This window comes from Lepidochelys kempii, chromosome 2 (genome assembly GCF_965140265.1).
Source record: "Lepidochelys kempii isolate rLepKem1 chromosome 2, rLepKem1.hap2, whole genome shotgun sequence".
Lineage (NCBI taxonomy): Eukaryota > Metazoa > Chordata > Testudines > Cheloniidae > Lepidochelys > Lepidochelys kempii.
Genome location: NC_133257.1, coordinates 116,228,170 through 116,250,679, shown reverse-complemented (window position 1 = coordinate 116,250,679; position 22,510 = coordinate 116,228,170). Strand labels below are relative to the sequence as shown.

General features: G+C 38.3%; 1 protein-coding gene across 8 annotated transcripts in view; it reads right to left on the bottom strand.

The window, feature by feature from the left end:
• Window positions 1-1,673: 1,673 nt before the first annotated feature.
• Window positions 1,674-22,510, bottom strand: part of SLC35B3 (solute carrier family 35 member B3) — a 39,796-nt gene continuing 18,959 nt past the window's right edge. For 6 of the 8 annotated variants that reach the window (XM_073332085.1, XM_073332084.1, XM_073332079.1 and 3 more), the window contains 5 exons: window positions 18,495-18,592; window positions 13,993-14,085; window positions 13,476-13,587; window positions 8,537-8,606; window positions 1,674-7,798 (listed from right to left, as the gene is read on the bottom strand). In XM_073332085.1, coding sequence (XP_073188186.1) covers window positions 7,648-7,798; window positions 8,537-8,606; window positions 13,476-13,587; window positions 13,993-14,085; window positions 18,495-18,592 — 524 coding nt within the window. In that variant the 3' untranslated portion in view covers window positions 1,674-7,647. Of the gene's footprint in view, window positions 7,799-8,530; window positions 8,607-13,163; window positions 13,320-13,475; window positions 13,588-13,992; window positions 14,086-18,494; window positions 18,593-22,510 lie in introns of those variants that run through there. The other 2 variants (XR_012157333.1, XM_073332082.1) reach the window with 2 other exon arrangements.

Here is a 22,510-nt window from a genome sequence, read left to right as displayed (position 1 = left end):
AATAGTCTCAAGGTCCCTTCCAGTCCTATGATTCTATGAAAGAGAGCATTGAAACACTTGTGAGAAAAGTGAATGAAAGGGACATCAAAGCTGTTGTCACTGACACAGACTAGACTTGGTGTCCTTACACATTTTCAAAGTTAGAGGCAGGGGCTGTGTGATTATGTAGGGTCTAAGACAAGTAGTAGTAGTTAAAACTTGGAGCCCAATGGCAGAGTGATTTAAGAGGAGGACATGGCATCACTGAAGTGATGGGAGATGATGCAACAATCAGAGAAGTGTGTATCCCTAAATTTTACATTAAAACTAGCCACTGACTGTCACCACCTACTATGTTACCTAGACTAAATCTATGATGTCACAAAATGCTGAATGTGTGATATTTTGAAAGTTAATTTTTATAGGTTCATACACACACACACACAAACAAATGTTAGAATAATACCTTGGCAGAACTGACATAGGAAGATGACTAAAGAAACGAGTTAATGGTTATCAGTTACTTTAATACCTTTGGCATACGAAGGTGCCCAGGAAATGCAATAATGCAACTTCACAGGGGAAAGCCATAGCAGATGTAATCTCTTTTCAGAGAATTGGGCCCCAGTCCTGCAGTAGTGTCTGAGTGGACCTGTGTGCCTGGGCTGTGCGCAATCCTATCAGATCTGATTGCAGAACCCAGGCCACCTGAGGTTTAGAATTCACTTTCATCGCATTTTATCTAGATGTTTTTTAGGATTAGTCCACGCATCTCAGACCTCTTCAGGGAAGGAAGTTCTGTGGGGAGAAGGTGGGAAATAGTTTCACTCATTTAATGCTTAGATTGTCAGCTTTGTCAGATAGGGGCCATCTCTTTGTTCTGTTTGTACAGTGCTGAACCCAATGGGGTTCTGGACCTTGACTGAGGCGGGTAGGTGCTAATGCAATACAAATAATCAGCTTTACTGACCTGATATAAAATACCATTTTATGAATAGCATGCATATAGGAGGGAATGTTCCAAAAAATAAGCCTTAAATAAAGAACACTTGAAGGTGTGTACATTTCTCTTATCCACTTGCATTATAAAGCTCATTATAAAATAGTAATTCACTGAAGTGAATATTCTCTTAATGTCACTACACCATAGTATAAGTAGCATTCTGACTATAAGCCATGAAATTGAAACAGACCACGACTGGTGGCAAATTATAGGCTTTTCTCACTTTTGTGAAGTTTGCCCTTGCATAACTCAGTTATAATACAGAGGATTAGTGAGTATTAAAATTCACACCTATGAAAATACCAGCTCCCCGCCCCACAAAAACCCAACCCTTTAACTTGCTCTAGCAACTCTAAACCCACAACAAGATTAGTTTGAGAATGTATTGCAAATTCCAGAACATCTATAATCTAAAGCAAGCAATTATTTAAAAAACTATACATTTTCTAATGTGCAGTCCACTAGCTCAATCTTGTATGAAATAAAGAAAGTTATTCAGTTTAATTCCACTAACACTACAAACCATTACCAAATGGTGAAATTTCAGACAAAATGCTGATAAGAACATTAGTCGCTGCAATCTGTATCTTTTAATTTCAGTCAGAAATTGTGATTGGACTGATTCAAAATATATGGATGTACCAAGGATACAATTAATACTTGTATAGTAATTTTCATTTGAAGACTCTACTGACCTTTGTTAAAATTTCTTTATTCACATTTTACAGATGGAAAAATTGAGGCACAGATACAGAATCCAGTAAATCAGTAACACTAACCACCAGATTATAATGAGGCAGAGAACATTGCAGTTAAGATTCCAATACCCTGGTTTCACTTGCTCAAAAATTCCTGAGAAATTCCTTTGGGACTCACCTCTTCCATTCTTGGTCTCCAGCCAAAGGTTAAACCTTTACATCAAAGGTTGCAACAAATCTGAGAGGAATCCATTCACCTGTTCTTGAATTAAGGAAGACTGAAAATTCTTTTTTTTTCAGAATTGGTAAAAAATTAAATACCTGGAAACTTCCCCCCCTCCCTTGCAAACTTGGCATGTGACTTGCCCTCATTGGGAAATAGCTGCTTAAGGAACAAGAGCTGTGATTGGTGAAAAAAATACATCTGAACTTATTTCAAATTATCTGATTGGCTCTTAATCACTATTCCATCAAATTTAAGATTGTCACCATCTTCAGGCTCCTCTCTGTCCCACCCTGCTTATCCCTTGTCAATTTTCATGTTGCCTTCTACTCTCTCCTCTCTGCCACTGTTTGAGTCTCATTCACTTGTTTGTCAGCCCCTCAGGGCTTGTCTACATAATCACTTAGTTTGAGGCAAGCTAGGCTGTAAATCAAATCAAAGCACACTAAGGAACCATTAGTGTGCAGCAGCAGGGTCCACACGGACACTTAGTGCCTGGAACATTTACATCACAGCTTGCCACAAACTAAGTGACTATGTAGACAAGCCCTCATACAGTCACCTCCATACCTTCTTTCATCCAGCCCCCTATGTATGGCATAACCAGTTAATGTTGTGAGTCCAGTAGCTGGGAGTTTAAGAGAAATCTTCTTACTATATGTTCCATTCTATGCATCTGATGAAGTGGGCTGTAGCTCTTAAAAGCTTATACTCAAATAAATTTGTTAGTCTCTCAGGTGCCACAAGTACTCCTGTTCTTTTTATCAAATATTGTGAGACTCTCAATAAAATTGAGAATTAGCAACGTGATACACTTGAATTCTTTGAGAGTGTTTACAAGCACGTAGACAAGGTTGATCCAGTTAATGTGGTGTAGACTTTCAGAAAGCCTTTGACAAGGTTGCACACCAAAGGCTCTTATTAAACCTAAGCAGTCACGGGATAAGAGGGGAGGTCCTTTCGTGGATCAGTAACTGATTAAAAGGTAAGTGTAGGAATAAACTGTCAGTTTTCATAATGGAAAGAGGTAAATAGCGGAGTCCCTCAAGGATCTGTACAGGGACCTATGCTCTTCAACATATTCATAAATGATCTGAGAAAGGGGATGAACACAGGGCAAAGGTTGCAAATTATATAAAATTACTCAAGGTAGCTAAGTCTAAAGCCGACTGTGAAGAGTTACAATGGGACCTCAACCTAGGTGGACCAGCATGGCCTCCAAGATCACCCAATGGTACCTTGCCCCTAGAAGGTCTCTCACTGCATCAAAAAAAACAAAACAAAAAAAACCCACCCAGACAGAACTCATCCACAGAAGGACCAGCGTAGTTCCAGAAACTCCCATGCAAGACCACATCTCTAAAAGGGCCAGTACTGGTGCCTCCAAAACTGTCCTTCCTAAAAAGACCAGTGCTGCCCTAAAACCTGTAAGGGAAGACACTGTCGTCATACCAGAGATCCTGCCTCAAGATTGGTCAAAAGGAACTCTCAACACCGGGAGGAAATGAGGCAACAGGCTAATTCCACAGCAATTTTCCAGCATGAGCCTGCAGAGACTGAGCAGCCAGAGGAGCAACAGCCTTCAGCAAGAGCTGCCACACCATGGCAAGCCACTTGGATGGAGGAGTTGGCAAGGACAGCCTCCTTTGACTTAGACCTCCTTGTAGACGGACTCACTAAAGACCTGTCTGCAGAAATTGTATCTATGAGAAAGGGAACTCAAGAGAACACACCGACTGCTCACAGAACTCCTGTGTTGGGCCATATCATCATCATCAGAGAAGCCAGGAGAAGGAACATCAGTTGCTGCTACGATCAAGCAGCAGGATCCAGAAGCTCTACCGGTCAAACTGCCCTAAGGCTATGAGAGAGAAACTTGAGATGGGTCCTCATCCTGCTGCGCAATCCCATCCGAGAGACTATTCTCTTACTTCAAGGGTGTGTTTGAGCCTGTAGCTCAGAACGAAGTGCAGCGTCCAGGGTGCCTTCATCCTCTACCTCGGGTTGACTACGCAGGGGACCTGGAACAAGACTTTACATCATGGGAAGTAATGACCAGACTTACAAAGACCAAAAACACATACCTAGGAAAAGATGGCATTCAATATTACTTCCTGAAAAAATGAGACCGCGGTTGCCTGGTATTAAATGCCATTTTCAACAAATGCAAACCGTTCCGCTGTACTTCCAGCTCCTGGAAGAAGTTTATGATGGAGCTCATCTACAACAAAGGTGAGCAAGACAACCCCAGCAACTGGAGACTCATCTCTCTCTGTTCCACCATGTACAAACTGTACGCCAGCTGCCTCGCAGCTAGGATCACAGACTGGTCAGTGAACGAAGGAGCCATCAGCTCCATCCAGAAAGGCTTCATCTCAAGCGAAGGCTGTTATGAACACAATTTTGTCCTTCAAACTGCCATTCACATGGCCAGGAGGGCACGGGAGCAATGTGCCACAGCGTGGCTCAACCTGGCTAATGCTTTCGGATTGATGCCCCATCAGCACACTTTTGCCACACTGCGAGAGTTCGGGATGCCCTGAAAATTTTCACCAACCGGTCCGGGAACTTTATGATGGCTGCATCACCACCATTCGCTCCATGGAAGTAGAGACACCTGAAATTCCTATCTATAGTGGAGTGAAGCAAGGCTGTCCCCTCAGCCCCATCGTTTTCAACTTAGCCATGGAGCCGCTCATTAGAGCCATCTCCTGCGGTCTAGGTGGTTTCATTAAGTGAATATCCTGGCCTATGCAGACAATCCTGAGAGTCTCCAACAAATGCGCGATGTCACGGGCCAGGCTGCCAACTGGATGACACTCTGCTTCAATGCCAGGAAGTGTGCATTTCTGAATATTGATGGCAGTGGAAGGGACTTGGTCTAGACAACACAGTTTCAGATCTAAGGTGAACCCATGATCTTCCTCAAGGATGGGCAAGCATACCAACATCTCAGCATGCCCATGGGTTTCCGCATCCAGCAGACACCTAAGGATACCATTGCAGAGATCCTACGAGATGTAGAAAGGATGGACTCCTCCCTGCTACCACCATGGCAGAAGACCAATACCTTGAACACCTTCCTGATCCCCCATATTTCATTCGTCTTAAGGGGATCTGCCATGGCGAAGCTACCTCTTAAAGCAGACAACACAGACAGCTAGTGAAGACGTGGATATTTCTTTCTCAGAGGACCAGAAATGAACTGGTGTACATCTTGCACAGGCAGGGTGGTCCCTCATACGGGTGATCTGTGACATTGCAATGATCACTCATGCCTTCTGACGTGCCCAGACGCCACAGTTAGGAACATCGTGGAAAGTTCTATGCAGGATGCCATCAAGAAGTGAATTGAAGGACCCTCTCCAAGCAAGATGTTGCTATCCTGAATGGCTCCCTGGAAGGCAAATTTGAAAGGGGGGGGAAAGACTTTTTGCTTCGTTCTGGATTCATGCCCACAATGCTACTGGAGAAGTGTATCGGCTGCCCCTGGATGTGGTGTGAGGAACACCACGAGCTGAGAATCCTGGTGCCACTGGCACAGATGAAGAACATGGAGCGCACAATGATCACTCCAAGAGCTAGAACCATGCTGGGGAGGACCTTGAAAGATTCCCTCCACTTGCAGTACATAGAAAATCTGAAATGGAAGCCAGACTACAGGAAGGCCTTTTGAGGTGACGTGCAAGTGGGACACGAGCAACCACTTTTTCTCCCTGGGGGCAGCTTCACCCGATTTGCTGATTGGTGGTTCATCCACAGGGTCTGGCTCAACTGCATTCCGCCGAATGGACTTCCGCCAAGGGAATTGGAACAAGCAATGCAGGAAGTGCAGCTGTGCCAACGAGACACTACCCCATGTCCGGTGTAGCGGCAAGCCCCATTCCAGAGCCTGGCAGCTGTGCCACAATGCCATCCAAGATTGCCTGGTCAGTCATCCCGCCACCTGTAGGGAAAGTCGCTGTGAATGTTGCCATCCCTTGAATGGACAGACAACTGTGACCGGACATCATCATCACCAACGAGGACTGGAAGAAGATCATGGTGGATGTCAGAGTTCCCTCTGAAAACAGGACTACTGCCTTCTGCGACACCCAATCTCGAAAGCTGGAAATATAGGCTCCTCTGGCCAACACCTTGGGAGCTAGGGGCTATGAGGTTCAAACTCACATGCTGATCATCGGAGCTCTGAGCGCATGGGACCCCAGCAAGGAGTCAGTGTTGAGAAACTGGAATTGGTCAACACTAAGCTCAGCTGACGGGGCAACTCATGATGTCGGATGCCATCAGGTGGTCAAGAGACATCTATCTAGAACATATCACCGGACATTGGTAATAACAGGAGGGATGAGTTGAAGCGCTGATAAGAAGCACAGTCAGGAAAGTAACTCGTACTTCCCTGGTGGACTGTATTTTCTAGTTCCATGGTGAGAACTAATGTACAACAATGATTGCCATTTCATTATGTACTAATGCTTAGATCACAAACCCAAAAGATTTTGGAATAGTTCAATCTCTGCCCACTTTTTTTTTTTTTCCATCCAATGTTTTCCCATCACAAATTGAGAGTAGCCAGTGCTGAGCAAGAGCATGCTTAACTGCTGAAAAGACTTTCCAGACAGCAAGGGGATGGCCAGCTCCTGGGAGAGGGGTGAGAGTATTCAGAAGTGAGCTGAATTATTGGTTTTATGGTGGGATCTTTTAACTCCACACTGCACCCAATTAAATACCTGCTATGAGAGAGAGTATGGGCAGATAAAATGGAGAGGGGTGTTGTTAGTTAAGTTTGTTGCTTGCCCCTTGAATCCATCCCTGTGTCTCTCATTTACCCACACTTCCTGATCAATATGACCCTGTGTGTGCACTCTGTCCATTGGAAGAGAAATCTCACTGTCATCTACTTATGTTTGGAGTTAAAGCTTTAATTTGAGGACAGTGAAGAGAAATGATGTTTAATATATTAACCTGTGTGCTGTTAGAGAATTTTCACTCACTGTTTTATACCAGTACAGTAACAGCAGACAACTCCTCTGATAGTGAGAAAGTACTGCAAGCAGACAGAGATCTTGGTACTCTTTTTTTCTACACTGGGATTAACAGTAATGTCTATGTGCACTCTTTAATAATTTTTAAAAGCTGAAGGGGGGGAATGGAAAAAAAATCACGATTCTTTCAATCTCAAATTTAAACCATTAATCAGATTTTGATTTCAATAGAAATGCCAATTATATTAACAAATGTAAAATGTTGAGAATCTCATCAAGAACTTAAACTGAATTTTTATTTAAAATGAAAAATCATGACATACCGTATTCTACCTCTTCCAACTTTAAAATTTCAATTTGGTCAATCCGTTGCTGATGAGCGTCCATTAAGTGTTAATACAGTATTACTTTTAAATAATCCCAGCCCAACAATAAAAACAAAGAACCACTAATCTCAAATCAGCCACATCTGATATGATAAAAATGCCCAAATTAATGTGCTACTGTCCCCCATTTGGAACACAGTATTTCAGCAGTCTGCCAGGCGTTGCTTTCCTTCATTGGCTTGATAATGCCTTCTGACAATGGTATATAACACCTATGATGAATTCAAGTGCTCTGAAGAGAAGGCTCACATAAAACTGTTCATTTCAGCCTTCAGCTCTTTTGGTTTTAATAATGTTCCCTTTGGAAAGTGAACCAGTTGAAGACTGTTCCAATAAAATAAGTCAGATTCAAGACATGGCATAAAACCATTGTCTACACAGTTTGTGACAACGTCCTTGTCTGTCTCTCTTCCACAGTTTTGTTGCAAAGACCTCGTAGTGAAGGCAGCTTGATTTTATCCATATTTTTACTGTAAACATTCAGAAATATACCCAGGACAACTAATAAACCTGACCACACGTACCTGAAGGGTGAAAAAGAGGAAAATAATTATAGTATTAACAGTTTATTTGTAATGTGCCAATGATGTGCCTCACATTCTACAAGACAAAAATAAAGTCTCTGCCCCAAGAAGCTGACAATCTAAAAGATGGTCTCCAATAAGAGAAAAGCAAGTGGTAGGACCCAGTCAAGGTGTTAGCTTAAATCTTTAATTTTTATTATCCTTTCTCCTTCCTCTTAGGTAAGTAGGCTGGAGAAGGGAATTTATTTGACATAACCTGTCCGCATTTACTAAGCTATAATTAATTGTAATGGTTCTTACCTATATGAATAAAATACCTTCAATCCGCAATACATTCCCATGTTTATAGGAGCTATATTTTATGACTACTGCTCCTACATAGGGCTCTTTTCTCCATCATTATCTTGGATTGCCTGACTTCAGCACCTTTTTACATAAGATTTTCTTAAACTACCAAAAAAAAACCCCAACCCCTCAAAAACCCATCACCTTCCACCCACCCCCAATATGTACAATGGATTTGTCTTCTAATGTTTTTGGGGAAAAATGAAATTATTCTCTGACATAATGAACAAACTAGCCAATATTTACAACCCATTTCTATTACAAATGTTTGAAAGTTGAAGAAAATCCTATTCAAACATTTTGATGGTTAACTGGTAATGTTATTCAATTTCAGTGATCAAGAACCTGATTTTATGAAATACACAAGCCATAAAAGGACAATTTGATACTTACTGGAATGTGAATGGCTTTGAAAAGAACAAAAAAGAAAGCACAATGGTCATTGCCTTTCTTCCTGTTGTTACTGCAGAAGAAAAACAATGGTTAACTATAATTTAGATCTAGTTATAATCCAACTAAAGCTGTTATTAGGAGGTATTAATAAACTAGGTAATTAAGGGCCTATCTATAGCAGGGATATTTATATTGGTGAGCTTCACTGGTGCAAACTGGTAGATGACTCGACCAGTGTCAAATAGGGGGTGTGTCTTCTCCTGGTTTGAAACTGGTGCAGCACATCCAAAGTGAGGTTTGCATCAATATAGCAAAACCAGTAAAGATATTCCTACTACAGAGACTCCCAAAGTAACCAGACTCATTTATCCCAATGCTCACTTTACTCACCAGATCACAGGTATCATGGGAATGTGATAAACCATCTTTGAAACCACTACCAGTTGGAAATTGTGAACTAGATTGTGTACATTTTTTAAAACAAAACTAAGAGTTTAAAAATGTTAAGGACTTGGATATACTGTAATACTTACTATTACAATCTTTCTTTTGGTCAGAATCTACCGGCATAGATCCTTGCTTTTGGTTTTATTTTGAAGGGGATAGGTATTTGCATCTTAACTGTTTTGAAACTATTTACATAACAGCAGGCCTCAGTGCAGAGAAATAACTCTGGTGAGGACACTGAACATGACAATGGATTTCAGAAGGCCACATTGTACTATTTCACTAATCTTTGCCTACCTGTGATCTTGTCACTAAAGAAGATCTGAATTGTAGTTTATGAGGACATAATCCTATTAACAGATTTAGGTAAAACTATAACCTGCTGGGTTACACCAAAATTAAACACAACTTCCATATATTGCATTGAAATATCATATGAATTATCTAGTCTACATGGCCATGTTCTGACTTCATAACTGTTTATATAGTAGTCAAATATGAAACTGCTCAACAACAACACTCATAGATGGTAAGGTGAATCTTAAACTTTTCCAGAAGTGTTCTCTTAAAACTAGGATTAAAATGGACAGAAGTATTCTCTTGTACCTTTGCTTTATCTTCACCTGATCTCAACTTTTTTTGGTAATTATCTTTACATTTTAAGAAGTTTATGCACATCAAATAATGATTTTCAATTACATGAAAAATGAAGGGAATAAAAAAAATTGAGTTTTAATTAGAAAAGAGTTTAGATGAATTAATTAAAAAAATGGTTAAATTACATGAGTTTTTCTAAGTACTATTATTTCTGTTCTTTCACCAAATCAGTTATTAATTAAAATATTTATGTAACCACTTCCTTCTAAATTAAGTGATTTCTCTTTTCCCAATTAAGTCTAATTTCTCATTCTGCTAATAGAAATACAATTTTCATTAAACTCTTTTCCCCTTCTTGCCCAATAAGGGGAAAGATAGGGTAGTCAGGGGGCAGTAATGAATGGGATGCTCTTCCACGGCATGGTAAACTTTTCCCCATTGCTACAAGCAAAGTAGAAAGGAATAGAGTGCCAAGACTGTCAAGGTCAGGCACAAGAATTCCTGGGAAGGTTTTGCTATTCCAGCATTCTTTGACACAGTAAAATACACTTTTTAAAAACTGTTTTAAGGCATGAAACAACTTCTCTCATCCATGCTCATTTGAAATCAATGCATACAGCGAACTTGGTTAAAAAAGCAAAACGCAAACTATGAGAGTGGCAAACTTGATTAAAATCCTGTATAATAAATTAGACAATTAATATTTTAAGTCAAAACTGTCCATATTCTCCCTTCCACTACAGTAAATGAAGAACATTACCTTACACAAACCAGCTTTGGGGGCAGAGGGAAGGGAAGTAAGTTCCCTGGTATCCTCCTGCTCCCCCCCCACACCCCAATCCCTCGTGACTGATGTTTGTCGTTATAAAAAGGGGTAACTTGAGGTAGAAATAGCCTGACGTAACTGTTTTTGACACACAGCTATTACATCTATATAAACTACAGGGGGATCAGGCACACAATTTAGTCTTGTGAAATATATCCAAATGAAATCTTACGCTCTCAAACTCTAACAATTCCATTGTTTTAAACAGCTCTGGGTATGACTGTGTGTCATAGTTGATTATGACAAGGAGCGTTAATTTTACAAGGATTTTGGAAATAGGCATATAGAAAGAAAAAACCCAAATCTCTCCTGACTTTTTGTGTTGGAGACAACTTGATAAAGTCATTTCGAGACATCCTAATAAGGTCCTTTCTCCCCCTTCCGATTCAAAACCAGAGACAACTTTGATATGCAAGCAGCTTCTATGATTGCTGACTTGTAAGGTCACGATCGTACAGGATAATAATGTTCACTTAGAGATACTACATTAAAGTAACACTATGTGCTAAAATATTATGACCAGCTCAATGATGAAGGCTGAGTGAACACAGATGTAAGCCACAGTAAATTAGTACAGATAACCCCTAAATCGTGGTTTGTCATACTCTCTATTCTGGTAATACATTTGATTTTAGAAACTATGTAAAGCTTAAACAAATTATTGATAGGTAAACATATTACTCCTGACAGTGGAATCATCCTCCATTAAGTATGTTAGGCAGACAAAACATTAATAGACCAAATCAGTGGTTTTCAATCTTTTTTTACATTTGCCGATGCCTAAAAAAATTTCAAATGGAGGTATCAAATGGAGAATTTCAAATCTTTAGACATACTCTGTGGACCATAGGTTGAAAATCACTGGACTAAATTAATACTTCCCTGTTGGAAAAAGTACTGGTGTCCAGCGTTTCATGTAGGATCTGTTTAGCACTGATCATTTTTCATTATTTTAAACTGCAGTTCCTCTTCTCCGAGCAAGGGGAGGAAAAAAATTCATTGTTAGCACATTCCGTATGTCGGTTCCAACACTGAGTGAAGACTGAACTATTTTTAGTGTGCACATCACCCCGCTGCACTGCGAAGTTCATGCATAAGCAAGTAAGGTTCCTTGCTGCTGTGGCACTAAGGGCTTAGTAACTTCAACATTTATGTAGATGGCAAATCTTCTGAGTTGGCTCAAGATTTTCATGCTCACCACACAACTATCCCAGATGACTGACTACTCAGCATATGTAGCTGGGCATATTCTTGATATACTACTTGGGATGGAATCAGTGGTTTGGAGACTGAAATTTCTATCTAGGTCATGGATGTCTCATTGCCACAGATCGCCTTGATACTTGTCAATCTGGGTACTGACCTGCACATGGATACAGACTGCATGGGTGGTGCTGGCATATCCTCTCCTGCCAATGAGTGGAAGTCAAGTGTCCATGCCATCTGTAGATAATACTATCAATAGTACTGATCCTGAGACTAGTGATACTGTTGATGCTACATGTCATAAGATTTGCCTTTGTACCCAGACAGGACAAGGGGACCCTAGGGTGGCTTTTTTCCTTTCTTGTGGAACATTCCCAGAGAATGGTATTGGGTATCTTCTTTCCTTAGAACACTCTCTTGAGTCCCACAGGATTCCATCTTGTCACCTCTCTTGTTCTTTACATATATGTTGCTCTTAAAAGCATTAATAATTACTTAAGTACTTTCAGTATATTGATGACACAGCATAGTATAACTATGTCTTCTGACGTACCTAATGCAGTCATGTGCCATACTAAGCATCTGGCAGAAAATGGAGCATATATAAGGACTATCTGGAACAAGATCGGAGTAACACTGCAAGGTTGGGCAAAGCATCTGGAAGATTAAACAAAGAGTTTATCTGCATCTTTGATAGAAGGTGTTGTCTGATACCTCCCAGCACAGGTTGCATTCCAGATATACAGTAAGATTTCCATCTGCTATTAAGAAATCAAATAGCAACTTCCTTGGTTTGGAAGAGAGAGAGAGCTGGTGGCAGGGTATTCAGCTTTGGAATTCACACACTCCCTTGGTTTAAAATAGCTTTTATCTGTTGACCAGCAGGGCATGCTACAAAGCCCATCTGTTTACAAAGGCTTTTGTGATGGATGTAGTAAAATGGAACTGGTGAAGGTTGAAAGGTGAGTTGGTGTTGTGGGGAGGGAAGAGTATTCTGACTTTTTTGCTTCTACTTGACTGGTTGTTGTTTAAACTTCTGAATGAAGGAGATGGACTGTTGGACTTATATTTATAGATGGTATTTTTAATGGCTGTCAAGGATGCCTAGCGCACAGGACTGGCACTTATTTTGTGTATATATATATTACAAAAAAAAGCTACAAATCCAAAACTAATATAAGTCAGATAGGATAAGATGCCCTGTATCTCTAAGTCCTGACATGTACAATTCAACATATTTTGTTATCCTAGGCAAATGAACAAGCAAGAGTGCAGGGGTTGAAAAGACAATTTGCTGCTCTTGATTTGTTTTTGCACCAAACCTGCAATGTACATTTACTATTGCCTTAACAGCATCTAACTATAAAAGTCTGAAGGTTCAAGGCCTTAAACAGAGTGCACTACATTAATCTATTGAGAATATATGTAGAAACGCTTCCTGGAATTTCTGAGGCTGTGATTTTATGTTTGGGAAGCATGATACTGCCTCTTGCACATCTGTGCCCCATTTTATTTTAACATTTTTTCCTCCCTGTCCCAAATAAGTCTTACCTTTTTGCTTATATTTTGGTGTGTATTTCTGATTCCACAGATCTGTCAAGTGTATTGTTTATGTATCTAGCAGGGCTCCTGGTGTTCATATATTTGTGCACAAAGCCCTTCTAGGTGAAGGCACTGGGTTAGAAAGAACCTTGGTTTCCAAATATACTGCAATAGAGAAGTCATGCTACATGAACTCAGGTAAATCAGCTCAGAGTAGAAGCAAGAGAAAGCAATAACAATTCTCACAAGCTTTGTCCTAAATGGGAAAATAGGAGAAGATTCTTTTTATATTAAAATACTAAATATGTAATTTGTTCATACCTGTTACAGCTAGAAGGGCACCGAAGATTTTAATCAACGCTAGAACAAAGGATATTCCAAAATATCCAGTCAGGGAAAAAAAGAATGCATAACCATAGGTCTGAACTGGATGCTGCAAAAACAACAAAAAACCAGTTAGGAAAATGCAAAACAAACTCTGAGGTGTTGCAAAATGAAATAAAACTATAGACTTTAATCAACTGCGTGAGCAATAATAAGATGTTCAACAATGCATTCATGCAAAGGTTCTTATTTCATTTTCATTAAATAATGGAAAAATAAAATTATGAACTCTGCTATGGGACTTTTTTTAATTCACCTACTCTATTGATCAAGGACTAAAAAAAGGATTAATTTGTAAGTTGGACAAGTTTACCTGTACTCCAGATCAGAAAATTATGTTAAGAGAACAGCAAGACTTGTCACACTATATTAACAATAATCTTTACCGTGAGGAGTCCTCTGTACACAGAACTATTTAATCTTTTTAAAATAAAAATATTTAATCTGTGTTTACCTTTGAACAAAATGTTACTGCAGGGCTTAATCCACTACTGCATGTCAATCCCAATAAAATGTACACAAAACCTATTGAATAGGAATACAGAACCTGGAACAGTTAAAATAAAAATATTAGCTAGTTCTACTAAACAATTAAAGTAGTAAATTAAATGCTGAGTTAATATACTCAATTTTAAATGTAGCACATAACATCCTCAAACAGTAGTATTCAAGTAACTATATGAAAAGTTAGAGTGGGTAATAGGATCATGATCTTCCATTTTACCATCACCCCACAGAAAATAAAATCTTTCTTATGCAGGAAGTCAGTTACTAATATCCTCAGGCCAGAACTAAAAGAGAAAGCAGTTACTTCGAATTCAGGATTTTGTTGTTTAAGTAAAACTTCAAACAATTATAAATACATGCAGTTGTTTTAACTATTTTTAATTTACAAAACTCCAAGTAAATACACTTATAAATTACACAGACAAAACTACATTGTTAACAAAGCCAAGCATTCATAAATTTGGAAATGCCTGAATTAAGGTTGCCTGTGCAACCTTAATTCAGTCCGCTTGAGCATGTGCATCATGACAGTCTTTAATTTACATGACCACATATTTTTTCCACAGAACCCCTGCCTCATTTAGTGAGAAGGATAGCCAGTGTAAATGGCTAGCTATTCAACATTTCATTTTATCTTCATCATTTGGTGTGTAACCCTGTGTATTTACTGCACATCATCCGAACACTGCACTAAATACAGAATTAATTTCCTCATGGGCTTTTCTACTATAATCTCATAGTATCTCGGTTATTTACTGCCATAAATGAGTTATCTTCACAATACCCCTGTGAGGTGAGATGGCATTTTCCCCCAATTGTCCAGATCAGGAAATGAGACACAGAGACTAGACCAAAATTATCAGAAGTGTCCACTAATTTTGTGAGATAGATTTCAGACATCAAGGTCTTGATTTTTTAGAGTACTTAATACTTTATGCATTTATAGCATAGCTCCTACTTCTGTTATAGTTGTGAGCGCTCAAGCACTCCTTCAGATCTGGCCCTACATGTCTCCTGCTGGGCATTGAGAAAACATGTAACACACAATTAGTGGCCATTGTGAATAGTTTGATTTAAGCAACTTGCCCAGCTTAGGAACCATTTGGTAGAACTGGCGGCGGGAGTGGGAGGTTAGTATCTCCACAATGTATCTCTTCAATAAACTCATGTACGTGTGTGAGGGCAGAGGCAACAGCAGGAACTGGAGGGGCTGAGGAGTAGGTAGGAACTGTTAGCACCCATCTTCTCAACCTGTAGCCTGCTCATTCACTGTCCTACCGTGCCCCCGCCCACCAGGTGACAGAAGCAGGGACAGAATCCAATTCTCCAGGGCAGCATTAATCTGTTTTGACCATGAGACAGTCCCTTCTCTTCCCACAATAATCCCCTGCCTCACTCACTAAACACTTACCAACTTTGTCAACAAATGAGGCAAAGGTCCTAAGGACAACAAATTCATACATTACACAATCTCGAACAATTCCCAAAGCATTGTCCAGTGTGTGCACAGAACAAGGCAGATGTCCTGTGAAAAAAACAATATGCAATCAAAAAGATTTTATTATAATGCATATGTACAAAGGGGTCAGGTAAACTTAATTCTTGCATTTCCTAATTTTTGAGTGCTTGACTTTGCAACCTTAATGTTCTTTTAACATCTTTATGGATGCCTCTTCCTGAATTCTTTAAAAACTTAAAAAATTAGAAAAACAAATTTCATCATCATGTACAACCATATTGACCATTCCGCCCCAGTAAGACATCACACAATACTCTACCACTGTAGTTAATGGAGTAACTGGTGTAAGTAGAAGGCTGTTATTTTGTATGTGGAATTGCCACTACAGGCATCTATAGACATATATTTTGCCAGTGGGTTTCACAGCTATTTGTTCGACAGCAAAGCAATGTGGAGACTATATGGAATAATAGCTTCTATTCCAGGCTTTGTAGGGGAGTGTTCTCTCGTAATTAGACCCTTCTGCCACTGTTCCTATGACAAAGTATTAGGGAATCTTAACTATAGGAATCATTATCTTCACTGAATACAATTTGAAAAAGCAAATGTAATTGAAGAAAAAATGTTGTGTTATAAAATATGTACTGAAATATACTATTGAAGTAAACTGATAATTAAAATTGTGACTTTGGCATTGTAATTATCAGTTTGAATAAAATCCAGCAATAGCAATATTTTTTAATTAGGTTAACTCCAAAAAATGTGTCCACTTACTCTGGCCTTGTTGTCTACTATGAAAATTGTATTAATTCCACTAAGGGAAGAAAGCCCACAGAGTTCTCAGAACCATATTTAACATTTTCATTTTGACTAACAGATTAAGGGATTGGCTATTAATGTGTATTTATTCCAACGAACATCAACTCTTTTTTTGAGCTCACGGGCATTGAAGTTACTTCACACTTTCACTTCATTAGTACTAGACATTTGTTGTTTTGATTAGCTGCAGGTTCTTTTACTTGGTAGAACTTGTTCATATCCCTGGTGGTTTTATTTTTCCCTTTCTGCTATGGTCTTCAACAAGACAGTAAGTGTATATAATGGTAAAATTACCAAAATTGTTTAATCTTTACCAATGTTTTGAATTGCGAATCATTCTTTCCTCAAATCTTGTTGGCACTTAGGAGGACAAGGATTTTAAAAAGAGCTGATTACTGCTTCAAAAAGTGATGAAGAGCTTCTGGGCTTCAGAAGAATTTCAAAATCCCATACTGCTCATTATTATAAAGGCACTTAATTTTCAAGCTCTGATTATTTTCTAAAGTAATTTCTAATGGGGTTAGTCATAGTGCCTCTGTTCTGTACTGAGGATAGATTACTAAACTCTGATGAGGTAAAGTTTTAATGGATGTGCCTCTATTGATATCTATATATAATGTAAATTTTATCAAAATTCAGAGGAGTTCTCCAATCATTTTAAACTTTTCAGCCACATCTGCTGGTTCTTTTATTCTAAGCTTTATGCATCACATTTTGTATCTTTTGGAACTAAATAACATTTGTCAAGTCAATCTGAAGATTTTGTCACTGCTCTTTAGAAAATTAACTATTTCAGAAGTTGTTTTTTTTTTTTTTTAAATAAAAAGGGTGTCGGTACCGTTGTGGTTTCACTTTAACAGCAGTCAGTCACTCTTGATGTTTAGTCTGTTTTATTACACTGCTTATGGAAAAGGTAGTTTAACTCCAAGTTCTGGATTTTTTTTTTTTAAATCAGTTACAATGTTAAGTCCATTAGGATTCTATCAGTTTTTTCAGCAGTTCTGGACAATCTTGACTACAGCAGGTGTTAGAAACTGCATATGTATATATGCAATACAAATATTAAATGTTGGACTACTTTCCCATATTATTATCTGGGGCAATTATGCAGTAGTGTCAACTCACTGCCCAGTGTTTTTTGGGGTTTGATATCCCCTGTCTACTTGCTCTCCCCTATAAATGTAATTTGCCAATACAATTTCAGATTTCACTGTTATGCTACTAGTCCCACAGTTGTTTTTCTTAGTTACATCTACAGCACTATAATATGGATGGTTGCTAATGGCGCCAGATTTTTAGAAGTATTTAGGTGCTGAGTGGGATTTTTAAAAACATTGAAATCAATGGACAAAATACAAAATAATTCAAACTAAGGGAACATATTATATTTTTATTAAACCTGGAGTACATTAATTATATGGAACACCCTCCATTGATTTCAGTTATACAGGAAGGATGCATAAACAAAGATTATACAAAAATAGGAAGTAAATCCTTTGTATAGACAGGAGAGATTATTGCAACTTCAAAACTTGTTTCATTTAATAATGTACACACATGTGTACCTTTTGACGGTAAAAAATGAGTAGAGCAGCACAAGCACTTTCTTTTTATATGCATGATAAATAGATTAAGTTTTGGTTTGCCATTACATGATCGGTATATCTTGACTTTATGTAGAATATCTCTTAAAAACATGAGAGAATTCCAACTCCATATGTATTGGTATAGTCTGTCAGTGATTCTCAACCGGGGTAAGTATCTCTGAGGGTACGCAGAGGTCTTCCGGGGGTACATCAACTCATCTAGATATCTGCCTAGTTTTACAACAGGCTACATAAAAAGCACTAAAGTCAGTACAAACTAAAATTTCATATGACTAGTTTATACTGCTCTATATACTATACACTGAAAAGTGCAATATTTATATTCTAATTGATTTATACTATAATTATATGGTAAAATGAGGAAGTAAGCAATTTTTCAGTAATAGTGTCCTGAGATACCTTTGTATTTTTCTCACATTTTGTAAACAAGCACTTTTTAAGTAAGGTGACACTTGGGGGATAAACAAGACAAATCAGACTCCTGAAAGGGGTACTGTAGTCTGGGAAAGTTGAGAGCCACTGGTCTGTGTGACAGAACACTAGATTAAAGAGTCAGGTATTTACCATTTCTGAATTGGAACCATTGTGCAACTTCATAGCTTTTTCCTGCACGTTTCCTATAACAGCATCTGCACAGAGAGCAAGGGATATAAGGACCACACCTGCAAAGAAAAGGGGGAAAAACAGTATTAATTAATAAGACAAATGCCACTCTCCACTCGCCCTGTAGCGATAGGTGTAGTGTAAGATGCTAACTCAAACAATTTTCACTGTGCTTATACTGGTTTAGACCTTAAGTTCTAGAAGGCAGGAATTGTCTTATTTTACACAGATCAGCACCATAGTGCACCAAATCCTGATATAGGCATCTGGGCTCTCATGCACTACAAATAAGTAATAATGATTAAACTTTAAGATCAAATTAATGCTGAATATTATTTATATAAAATAGGTATGTCCTGTTGGAAAGAAAATAAAAAGCAAAAGCAGTATATTTAACAAACACAAAAAAGGAAAAACACAGAAATACTGACAAAACGACAAAACAACAAAAGCAAGAGGAATCACAGTGAAAAGTTTTCAGTTTTCTGAACTACTTTATTTGCCTAGATGCTGTTCAGGTACAAGATGAATGTACGCCTTTATGTATATGCTGCACTACTTGGCCACAATAAACTCACTGCATGGCAGGTAATGTTATCAGCTTAACAATAACAAAAATGAATAACTCTTTATCCATCACAAGTCAATTAATTTCTAAACTTTGATTCTTTCACTATTTTACCAACCAGTATCTCTGCCATTCCAAGAGTTAGGATTAACGCTGAATACTGTATGAAAACATGTTGGAATCCCAGCTTTGATAAAAGTATAACATTAAATTAATTAGCAGCACACAAGATGTCAAAAGTTAGTAATGTCCATTTTCTATTTTGTTTCTTATACCATGACCACCATAATTGAATGGTGAGAGCAAAAACAGGAAATAAGTAGGTTAATCAGCATGACATTACTTAAGATTTCATATTTCACTGGTAGAGATTTTGTTGGACTAGTACAAATACTTTAAGGAAGGAATAAATTTTTCCTATCAGAAAGAGAAATGATTGATCCTTGGGACTGTTTGAATTGGAGAACCTTTTAAGTCCCTAATTTCCTTAAATTTAGTTATAAAGTTGCCTCCATGCTACAATTTTGGGCCTATTCCATTTTCTAACCACCAGGAAGCAAGCAGAGGGGGAAGAATCTATAATCTATTCAATCAGGTATCTAGGGGCACTGTTACAACAATGGCATTGTATATGCCAAAAAAGACTTCATATTCTGCAGCAGAAGCCAGAACAGGAGTAATAAGCCTGTAGAAACACCTGATGCCTGAGTGAAATGCATTGATGGAAAAACAGGCCCTATGGGACTTCATTAGTGTGTTTATAACTTGTGGGGGTGAGTGTGTGTGTGTGGGGGGGTGAGGGTGTGTGTGTATTTTTTTTGTTTTTGTTTTTTTTTAAATAAAAAGCACTCTTTTCTCCCTTAGTGAGAGGAGCACATAGTAGCTGGTCAAGGAAGTTTTGAGTCAGTTGTATTTCCTACATTTTTACATCACACCCATTATATGACTTTTAAACTATACTTTTTCACATACTGTATCAATCTGTAGCTTGAATCCATTACAATGCCAATATGGGTGTACCAGTATAAAATAAGATAATGCACATAAACCAGTTTAATCTCATAATTTGATAGTTTTATTTAAAGGCACAAAAATCCAATCCATACTACTGACAGAATCTGAAAAAAGTTTTCTTAAAAAACACCAAACCCAAAACAACACAAAGGGCCTGATTTTGATTTCACTTTACATCAATATAAATCAGCAATAACTCCACTGAAATCAATGATGGTAAACGGTAAGATCTGAACCTGGTCCAAAGGCTTAAGACCTAGCAGGGCAAACATAATTTGAATCAAATGGACCATTTCCTTTGTACTTCACAGATTCGGGGGGCCAGGGGAGATTTTGCACACACCATTTTAAAAAAAATTCTTTGCTATATTAAGATAGTGCAAAGTTTTAGTCCACACAAAGTTTCTAAACCACACACCTTGCATTTAAGAAAAAACACACTTGCTTCCAAAATGGGTTATTTAAAGTTAATGAATAACTAACAAAATTACCTTCAAATTCAAATGCTTTATAATGTATTTTAAAAGTCCACACTACAGGTGATTAGCAGAACACACTAAAGTTACTCAGCCAAGCACCATTAATTAAGCTCTGGGCTAAACTGTGTCTCCCATTGCAGATGTAGGCTTGAGGGGATGCGTGTGCAGGAAATTTGTATCCCATATTCCTTCCATGCAGGGACCAACCATGATAAGGTTCCCATCACTGGAGTGTGGATAGATAGTACTGCCAGTAGAGTGGCCAGAGGAGGAAGAGTTTGTTGCACAGACGTATCATGATGTGCCGCTTCCATGCATCCTCCCAGCCAGTCACTCTAGATATTAGGCCTTTAAAAGGCATGATACTTCCAAGCGCTACTCAGTCAGACAATGCCAAAGCCATTACTGAGCCCTAAATATGAATTCTACTTTTAAAAAATATTTCCTTCCTTGGTACAAGACTGCACTGGGAAAAGTAAACGTCTGTTTCCTTTGCCAACATCTTTAGTACACGAATGGAACACTGCGTGAGGTATGTTTCATTAAGTCTATTTGCTGCTTTTGTACAGCAATGCTGATCCTGGACTCCACTGCTATTCAAGAGCCTTAAATCTAATTTACAAAATTCTGATGGCACAATACGGGCAAAATTGTTCATCCAGCTGATGCTTTAAATCCACTCAGGTTTTATGTTTGTAACATTCATATCAGACAGCAAAGATTACTTGTTCCGTTTAACCTCTCAGCATAGTTTTGCTTCCTTAGGCAAAACTGTGACATGTAAATAGATTTGCCCTTGACAATGTGCACGTTTAAAGAATTTTGATTAAATCATGAATGTAAAAAGAAAAGCTCCAGATCAAAATCATACTAGTTTGTGTGTAAATGCTTCTAAAAAATGCATTATTATAAACCACTATAAAGGAGGAAATGTGACATTATTTAGTGACTAGCAACTTGGTGAAGTGATAAGACAATGAATTCTTAGGAATTTGTCATTTTAAAGTTACACTGTAGAGTAAAAAGTTAACATTGTTTTGAGAAAAGAAAAAGAGTACTTGTGGCACCTGAGAGACTAACCAATTTATTTGAGCATAAGCTTTCGTGAGCTACAGCTCACTTCATGAAAGCTTATGCTCAAATAAATTGGTTAGTCTCTCAGGTGCCACAAGTACTCTTTCTTTTTGCGAATACAGACTAACACGGCTGTTACTCTGAAACCTGTCATTGTTTTGAATGCCTCAAGAAGCTTAAGTCTATAGTTCACTTTTCTTTTCACTCTGATCTGCATACACTTCAAATGTCAATATATATTCTGTTTCATAGAGGCACCATTACTATGCTTTTCTTCTGTTTGCTGTCCCTTTGCAGAGAAAAAAATTACATAAAATTATTAAAGGACAAGGTACATCAAACTACATAGTGAGAAAATTCTTAGGTTAATTCCACTGGCTTCAGTCGAGTTACTCTTGATTTATACTGGTGTAATGTCAGAAGTAAGCCCACTTTTTAGGAAATATACTAAGCTGCCTCCTACCGCCATCATTCAGCTAAAATAAAATAAAATATATCCAGCTTCTAAACTGCAGAAGCCCCAATTCAGACTAGATTCTATGACCTGGACAGATACAGAATGGGAGGAAGGTGCAGAGAGGTAACTTGCTCAACTTACACAGCAGGTAAACAATAGAGCAGGAAAGAACTCCGACCCAGTCTTCTGAAAGAAGACTCTCTTTTGAGCCCCAGTCCTGTGCCCTAACCCTTCAAACCTGTCTTTCTTTATCCTTTTGTATCTTATGTGTCAAGATAGATCTTTGGTTGAAATGGGTCCTAAATGCCTTAAAAAGGAAAAAAGCAGTGCTGTTTGTTGTCCTATATAGATAATACTCAGACTACATACAGAAGATGTACTTGCA